At 36.6% G+C, this 9,480-nt stretch overlaps 1 protein-coding gene across 1 annotated transcript; it reads right to left on the bottom strand.

Annotated features, from left to right (window-relative positions):
• Positions 1-1,604: 1,604 nt before the first annotated feature.
• Positions 1,605-9,480, bottom strand: LOC132300318 (protein LNK1-like). Its single transcript, XM_059797342.1, has 8 exons — positions 9,320-9,480; positions 8,414-8,531; positions 7,238-7,809; positions 6,813-7,158; positions 4,209-4,922; positions 3,031-3,173; positions 2,182-2,314; positions 1,605-2,067 (listed from the first exon to the last, which is right to left on the bottom strand). Exons 2-8 carry the CDS (start codon positions 8,435-8,437, stop codon positions 1,969-1,971), a joined length of 2,031 nt encoding a protein of 676 aa, XP_059653325.1. The 5' UTR covers positions 8,438-8,531; positions 9,320-9,480; the 3' UTR covers positions 1,605-1,968.

Here is a 9,480-nt window from a genome sequence, read left to right as displayed (position 1 = left end):
CCAATTCCTTTCAACATCCAAACACAAAGGTCATTTAATTCATTTAACTTCTGATTACCAAACACACAAATGAAATTTCATTTTAATTCCAATCCAATTCCTTTTCCCATTCTAAATCCATATGCCAAAGAATTTGGTTCCAAACAAAGCGTTTGGAGGAGACTAATTTGGTCTAGAGATGTCAATTTTTACCGCCCCGCCAAGATCCCGTCCCGTCCTGTCCCGTTAATAACGGATATAAAAACACTTTTTATACCGTTGGGGCGGGCATGGATACAAATTTTGTACCCGTCGCGGGTCACGGGACGGGTAAGGGTTTAATATACATATCCTAAGGGCCCCGCCCCGCTAAGCATATAACTATATTTTATAATATATATATAATATTAATACTAGTAACTTATTTTAGCTACTTACCCATTACCCATCTCTTACAATCCTAATTTAGGATGTAAACTTGTATTAAATTTACTTTTGTTTTAGTTATGGTGAAAGTTGGAACTTAGAACTTCATTGTGATTTGATTGTATTAAACTTTTATTTTTGTTTATTACGTTATCTGAATTATGTTGTGTGCATGTTATTTTTTTTATTTTTGTTGGGATACATCATTTAATTTATGTTGTGTCATTCCCAAACTTTCCACATTTGAATAGCAGGAGCTTAAGATCCAAAAAGTGAGAGAAAAAAATTTGTTAGCAGGGCAGGCACGGAGGTATAGTATTTCCCAACAGGGTGGGACTGGACATGAAAATCCAACCCGTCGCTGGTCTCGGGGCGGTCATGGACTTGACATAAATTAAAAGGGGCGGGGTGGGGCGAGATTTAGGGAAACCCGCTCCAAACCCGCCCCGTTGCCATCCCTAATTTGGTCCTTGGAACAGTATTTCACTGGAGGAATTGAATTGCAAAAGAATTTCGAAGGGAAAATGGTAAAGCTAATACTGTATTTGAAACCACGTAATTTTAAAAGGAATGGAATTTGAAGGGATTCCAAATTTTTTTTTGAGGGAATTTAATGGGAAAGAAAAAACAGTGAGTGAGGAAGTTAGGACATCCTAAAAAACAGTGGACCTGACTAGGAAAAAAACAAAAAAAAAGGCATGTAACTAATTGGAGGGCCTTAATAAATACCAGGCCTACTAGTTCAGTAGTAAAAATCATAACCACTCTGCTACCAGCCCAGAATGCTGAGTGAGACACAATCAGTCATAGATAATACGGCCAGATGTGGCATTGATGACATTATACTGAATGCTATGTTTTGGAGCACTGAACCGTCGTAGGATCGGAGAAAATTTAGTTTCCAATCCCAAGACACCGATTTGGTGGTCCAAAACACAAAATGAAGATAATTGTCAGGCGAATGACCTGTATGCTGGTATTTGAAAACATAACAAATATGTTATGGCCTAATGGATAATTCCAAAATATAAATGAAATGAATGCAAACCCTAGACTTTAAATATGTAACTGTAAGTTCATGTCCAACATGTGTTCAAGAGCATATCATGCAATGTATCAATTGGTATAAAGTACGGATGGATGCAAAGATATACAATTGCAAGTTATGATGTTTATAAGACCAAAAGAGGGCAAAAATCTCAAAGATGATGAATCACATCCTCACTATATTTAGAACCAATCAACAGGTGCGAAGCAGAGTGCTAGATCGAATAACTCATAACAGTGAAATATACCATGTCCACAAAAAGTTGGCATAAACAACAGCTGCTATTTGGGTGAAAGGAGCAGATAAACAGCCCATCTTAGAAACTGATACAAGGATATTCACCAACATAGACTTGAAAACAGATCTAATATATGACATCTAAAACACGGAACCAAACCTGACATCTATGTTAGGGCCTCTAAAATGTTTCTTTTATACATGATCATGCACATAGTTCGAAGTAGATATATTTTCTTACAACTCTGCTGCAGCTAATGATTCTTTGTTGTTTGCCGTCACTGATCAGCGACCTTTTTATCTGCTTCAGCTGCAGTTTCTTCCTGACAAACCAGGTTCTCAGCCTTCACAGGTGGACTAGCGATCAACCCATGAACCTGTTAATTCAATTTTGTAAGTGAGGTTTGAAAGGATGGAATGGACATTGAGCATTAAATCCAGAAACTCCATTTAGTATAGAGTCGATCTATAAAAAAGGTACATAATCTTACCATATGTGACTTGTTTGACAAAGCATCATGTGCAGGCATTACAGATGAGTCTAAGGGCCTGTGAAACAGTAAGTGTGCAATAGACCGATCTATAGGATTTGTATTAGTTTCTATATCCATGAATCCATTGCACCTGAAATAAAACAATTAAGCAAAATTCAGACAGTTAACCAGACTTGAGTTGTACTAGAACTCAATTAATTAGAAGAAAAAATCAAAGCAATTATTTGTTCATGGTGGTTAACATGAAGGTTGGTAAAGGAACAAGACCGGTCTCTCTCTGTGTTCTTTTTGGTAGAAAGGTTTATTATACCTAGCCTGCAGTTAAAGCACCAAAAGGACATTCCAACAAGCAAGAAAAAAATTCTTCCCTTTTGTTATCATTATCTTTCCCAAGGGCCCGCGTGCAAAGTGAAAATGCATTAAAATAACTCAAACATGGTATGCTATAATATATGATCACAATCAAGTCCAGGCACTTCTATACAAGTAGTAATAGATTACAAACTCACTGTTTAAAGCAAAATTAGTGTGAAAATAGTAGGAAATATACACATGAAATTTAAGGGAGGAAAAGTCACTGCCTTTAACAGATTTTTGTTATTTCATCATGTGACAGCCTGGATCACAGGATGTGTTCAGATTTTGTTTGCCTGGATTGATGAGGACTATTAAATAGCTTAAGAAAACAATAATTGTTACCACTTAAATAGTTTAAATATATGCAGCATCTCTTGTGCCCGTGTTACTACTGAGGCACTAAAAATGAATAACCACCTGTCAGTACTACCAAACATCTCTTAAACAGACTAGTAAGATTAAGTGCAGAGGGAAAGCAGTGATACATACTTATTTGTTCCTTCATCCATCAACGCTCCACCAGTATCATCTCTGCTGCCGCCATTCAGGTTTGCACAGTTATGCCTTCGCTCAGCACTCCTAGCCAAGCGATATAGACTATCCCTTATGCATAATTTTGTCCTTATGTCCAACTGAAATCAAGCAGCTTCAACTCAGTCAGTTCCAATAAAGTATCGAGTACAATCAGGCAACATTATAAACAAAGCGGCACTAGTGCAATAGCAGTTGTCATAAACGTTCAGAAACATTCCAAGGTCTTTCACATACATTCTTTCCAATCACCTCTTTACTCACTCCAACACACGTGCCCAGCTGCTCTCCATGAAGGCATGCATACAACATAATGCGGAATAAGACATCCCTTGTTGTAACCTACTTATCATAACATGGATGCTATTACAGAGCAGTCCCATTCCTTCATGCATGCACATGGACGTTTCGAACTGCCTTCCAACTCAGGCTATAAAATAGGTCAGCCCAAAAAATTATAATTGAATTACCTTCTTTCTCACTCATTTACAAGTGAGACAATATAAAGCTATGAGTGATGTGTATAATAGTTGTGTTATAAGTGTGTGCTAGATATGCATATAGGATTATTGTAACAGGCCGGACGGTTGCCATCTAACACAAAAACGAGTTGTTGGGCAATACTGCCTACCCATTCTTACAAGCCCATGACCCTCCCCCATCCGGATCCGACGTGGGGCAAGAACCTCTAACATTCTCCCCCACCCGAACTCGCAAGGCCCTTGTTGTGGTTGGACCACCCTGCCTACCCGTCCCCCCTAATGGTGGGAGGACCCAGTAACAATCCTGATCAAGACACCTCCCGTGTGAGTGCTTAGCATGACACCGGATAAAGAACTGAGCCTACTCTAATACCACTAGTTGTAACGGGCCAGGCACTTGCCATCCAACCCAAAAGCTTAAGTTGTTGGGTGGTACTGCCAGCCCTTATAAACCCAAGACCCTCCCCATCCGGTTCCGATGTGCGACAAGACCTCTAACAATAATACACTTTAAAAGAACAGAGACACTTAGAAACACATAATATCGCACACTACAAAATTACATAAGCAAATGCTCCAGCAATCTCTCTGTATCATGGCAGCTGCAAAACAGAATGCTTTAGGTTTAAAGGATATAACTAAAACCAATAATACCTGTTCCATGACATGTTGAAGCTGGCGAAAACTAGTTGCTTCTTGTGAGATTTCATTCAATTCAGAGCTCAAGCAAGAGCTATCCTGTACATTTGTAAACTCTAATTCTGCTGAAATTCCCATGCTAACTTCTTCAGCGTCACTGGGATTCTCAACTTCATTTTCAGAATGTTGTCTCTTCCAAACTGAAATTGGACTGCAAGGTGCAGCCTGAACCACCGAATCTGTGTGTTTATGGTTACTTCTACACGAGGTTTGAAATCCTTGTCTGAGAAATGGTTTTTTCCTCTTCTCATTTACTTCCATAGCAGGGGCCTCAAATGAATAATCATGGGATCTCTCCACAGACTGCACTTGATTTGATGCGTAAGAAGACTCCTTCTGGGAGAGAGATGCTAGACCATTATTTTTGTATTTGACAGCAGAAAGAACAGGGCTGACTGAAATTTGATTCGAACGATGACGGATGTCTGGATGTATATAAGGATTATGGGTCCGCAAGTGACCAAAAGAATCAAGTCTCATGTTTTGCGTTTGTTGCCTAACGCCTGGGGAGGGAAAAACTGGACAAGATGAATCCTGAGAAGGAAGCTTTGTGTCTTTAGATTGCAGCTTTCCACTATGATGATATGAACCACCATTCTCTAAGCATCGGCCTTTCCTTCTTCCTACTGATTGGTTGTGGTGCTTTGAATGCTTTTTATGCGAATTGATCTGCCATGTAATAACACATCTATGGAGTTTAAAAAAGAGAAAATTGCTCCCAGCTAAATTTAACATAGAAGAAACTTAGTGACTATCTCTCATACATAAACCAGAGGGTAAATTACACTGACCTTCCCTAAGGTTGGTCATAACTACACGGACCTCCCTATGGTTTTAAAAATTACACTGACCTCCCCTACAATGCAAACCTTGTAACATGGACCTCCCATTTAAACAGTCATCGTAAGTCAATGATGGCAAATGCTTATGTCATGCACATAAAATAAGTAAAATGCCAATATTGCCCTTATTAAATACAAAGACCCTTTTAACCAAAATAATAATGGTAAGTTGCAAAAATACCCAATCTCTGTCCCTACATTGAAAAGCCAAAATTAGCCCTATTGTTTTTTTTTTGGGCACAATGAATTGAAAGGTTATTCCAGTATTTTTACAAATTCACTTTCCCAATTTGGAAAACTAGGTATAGTGCTCGATCTCCGCCAACCATAGATTGCGGCCAGAGAAAGAGAAAAGCAACTTCTCTGGCCACTGTTAATTGGCCTCCATTTTTTCCAGTAAGGCAAGTAGGAACTAAATGTAAGTTTCATATGGTATATGCGTCTGTGACTGTGTGTGGGGCTAATATATGTAGGGTAGAAGAACCTGGGATTCTGTGGAAAGCTTAGTGGATAAATGTGGGTTTACAAGGAAATCTTAGAGTTCGTTAAATGTGGGTATTTTTTTCCCATTGCTGATGGCACTTTCTCAACTTCACCTTGCTCAAACTCATCTTGGAAATCACTCCCGTTTAAGAATCTGTAAATCAACACATATGTTTTTGCATATTAATCAGATTCTTTCTTTCACTCACATACATATGTATATACCAGGACACTATATATATATATACATATAAATCATGTAATTTGACTTCTAGAGTTGAAAAGCATCTACCTTGAACTTATCTTATCCCCCTGATTGGACTCTAGAGGATCAAATATGCTTTTTGCATAATCAGAGTTTTTCACATATACTTATATCTATTTTTTTTCTCGTGTTTCCCCTTGTGTCTGTATAGCCACCATCCAGCACAACATATTGAAATCCAACACCGCCACTGGTGTCAACTCTTTCTTCTCCACCAAAATAAATCTAAAACAGTGAGAATCGTTCTGTCCTTATATGTTGTGTATACTTACCAGGAAAAGAATAAATTAATAAATAAACCATTCATTGTATATAAAAGAATAATATAAAATAGTAGAAATTTGAAGGTGGAAGTTTTTCCTATAGTGTTTATATACAGCTCCAGCACACTAACTAAAATTTATTATCACTTTTTAATTGGGCAGTTTGGTCATTTCAGTTTACAACACATCTATTAATTTAATGTTATTCTATATAAGGGCATTTGAGTAAAATTATACCAACTGGTAGCTCTGTTAGTGGTCCGTTAGTAACAAGGGAGGTCCGTGTTACAAGGTGTGCTTTTTAAGGGAGGTCAGAGTAATTTTTAAAACCATAGGGCAGGTCCGTGTAATTATGGAATGGAAAGTGTAATTTACCCTAAGTTTTCAAGAATAAACCAAATGTTAAAAGCAAACCTAATTTTTTATTGATGTATAAACATAACTCAAATCCAATTTTATGTCGAAATGGATACGCAATTCTGTTTTAGTGTAACTCAAAACTTTTAGTGGATTTAAGTATAACGTGTAATTTAGGAAAAAAAGGTAAAGTATAGCATGTAAAGAAAATAAAATACAACTCAACTCCCCACAAAAACATATACAAACCTATAATGCTTCTAATTTGTAAAACAGTCACTCCTGAGTCGATCAAAATGAAATATAGAACATATTGCAAACATTTGAAAATAAAATGAATTTTACTGACCTGCTCTTTCTGTGTAAACTCATCCTTGCTTTCAGATGTCAAATCAGACACATTCATGAAAGGCAAGTGATCAAGAGCAGCAGACTCGTAATCCTTTGATGTTTGATAACTAGATTTATAGCTAACAGGTGCATTTTCCATGTTGAAATCACTGATTACAGAACTTGAATTATCCAGTTTATACGAGTGTTCTGGTATATTTTTTGATGGACTTGATTCTGGACAAGAAAACTTGAAATCTGATTTTAATAAATCATCAGATCCTTCAATAGCATGTGATGATGAAAACCAACCAAGGTCATCTTCGTTACCAACATCCCCAAGCCCAAATGTTGTGTCACAACCACTGCATACAAATAAATAAGTATTTATGTATCATAAGAAAAAGAAAGAAAGTAAGAAAAAATGGATATGAAGGCCCTTACCTAAACATCCTGTCAACATCCTCAAAGTTCTCTATATCCGGCCACTCATAATAGAAGAGATCACTAGATTCTTTGTCCTCACAATCATTAACAAGAAAACTGAGATCTTTGTCAGTTTGAGAATCGTGATCAAGTGGATAACAATAGGAATTATTGTCAACTGCTGCAGACCTGTCACCATTGATAGGATCATCGGCACAAAACTCACTGCAAACTGAACCTACATTGCTGCTTTTGAAGCAATGACTTGGCATCCTAGAATTATCAGATAAACTTGACTCTTCTTTGATTGATTCACCATCACATGAAGCAGGAGACACACCTTCAGGTGTGTGTGCCCATGAATCCTTTTCCAACATTTTATTCCTCCTGTTCTTACAAGTTGAAAAGTCTCCTTCCTCCTTTACCTGAGTAACATAATTAGCAGCACACTGGTAACCATCACTACTTGAAACACCAATTACTTCATATTGAGATTTCGTATGGCTAATTTCACTCTCATGTTTATCATCAGGATGAGGCACTATATGATCATCCTCCTGTCCAAATTCTTGCCAGCCAATATCTTCAAGCTGTAACAACAGTTACAGAATTTTAGCTGTAATGACTGCAGAGTTAACAATACATTCTTAAAATACTTTCCACGAAAAAAAAGAGTAAAAGAAACCAGTCAAATATTGCGATAACTTGTGAATCATGGTATTTCATGGAAAAGATAAGGAATTGAGATTACAAATCATTTTTCCAGCACATACTGAAAAATATACAAGAATATCGACATCGGTAAGCTAAAACAGAGAGAGCATATCAAAACTGAAATTATAAAACTTAGCTAATATGAATCAAGTTCAGAAAGGAATATAAGATGATGCAGATGGGATGAAGCTAGACGAAGACCAAAACATACTATATATGCAACTATTAATAACCAACGACACTGAAATTAGTCACACACAAAGGATAAAGTTCAAAGGCTGAACAATGTATAATAATTAATCCATCATTCAAAGAGAATAAGGAATAAGAATTCATAAAGTAAAAAACCCCTTACCATGCAGAAACATCCTAAACAGTGTGCATTAATGATCAAAGGTGTCCTTATATATTTATGTGTGTGTGTGTGTGTGTGTGTGTGTGTGTGTGTGTGTAAATTTTAATTTAAAAAGAAATTCTTACCTCATACATGCACAAGTCAGACATTCCTTGAATTTTCCTCTATCCAGCACTAAAAATACAAGCAATTGTCTGAACAGATGTCATATCGGGTATACAAATCGTCTCCTTCTCCGTTATCCTAATCAATACGTAAACACACAAAACTATTAGAAACTAATGACAGTGTACTTAAACCACAACCACCCTAACTATCCCCCAATCCCGTGGTTTGCTTGCTGAGAAAAAAGAGTAAATATACAGAAAAAATTAGATTTTAAAACATTTCCTAAAAATATAACACACAGCTCAGTTAATCAAATCACACATCAGTTAAATTTCTAACTTTTCTAAAGTACCAAAATACTAGGAAAAAAAACACTCAAAAAATTAATTTCTTTTCTTTTATGGCATTTTCTCAGCAACCAAACAAGTTTCTCAGAGCAAATATACAGAAAAATCTAAATTTTAAAATATTTCCTCTTATAAAATAGAACACACAACTCAGGTAATCAAGATCGCACATCACTTGCAAATTTATTACTTTTCTACAGTACCAAAACACTGAAAAAAAAAAAAAAAAAAACACTCAAAACTTTAATTTATTTTCCTTCATCGCATTTTCTCTGCTCCCAAACAAAGCATAAATCAAAACCCCAAATTTCTCAGAAGTGCCGAATCAAGAAAACTTGTCAATATTTACTCTAACTAAACCATCATATCTACTCAAAGCTCTTACTTTTCTACAGTAATCAAGATCACATATCACTTAAAGCTCTTACTTTTCCACAGTACCAAAATATTCAAAAATAAATAAATAAACAAACCATAAATCGGAACCCCAAATTTCTCGGCAAGTTCCAAAAAAAAAAAAATCAAGTTATGAACACTAAGCCATCATTTCCACCAAGATCTTGCCGGAAAACTCACCAGAAAACGAACAGCACGCCGGAAGACTACGCACCTCTCCGAAAATCCAAAACTTTTTCGTCCCAAAGCAGCGAGAGAAAACCCTAATTTGGATGCTTTTAGAGAGACAAATCTGGGAAGTTCCAGAGAGAGGCTTGAAACGTGCTGGCTTTGAAAATTTT

This window comes from Cornus florida, unplaced genomic scaffold (assembly GCF_030987335.1).
Source record: "Cornus florida cultivar Cherokee Brave unplaced genomic scaffold, ASM3098733v1 CherokeeBrave_3.0.0_Hap2_Chr03, whole genome shotgun sequence".
NCBI classification, from domain to species: Eukaryota; Viridiplantae; Streptophyta; class Magnoliopsida; order Cornales; family Cornaceae; genus Cornus; species Cornus florida.
Note: the sequence above shows the minus strand (reverse complement) of the source record. Positions and strands in the feature narration are given on the sequence as shown.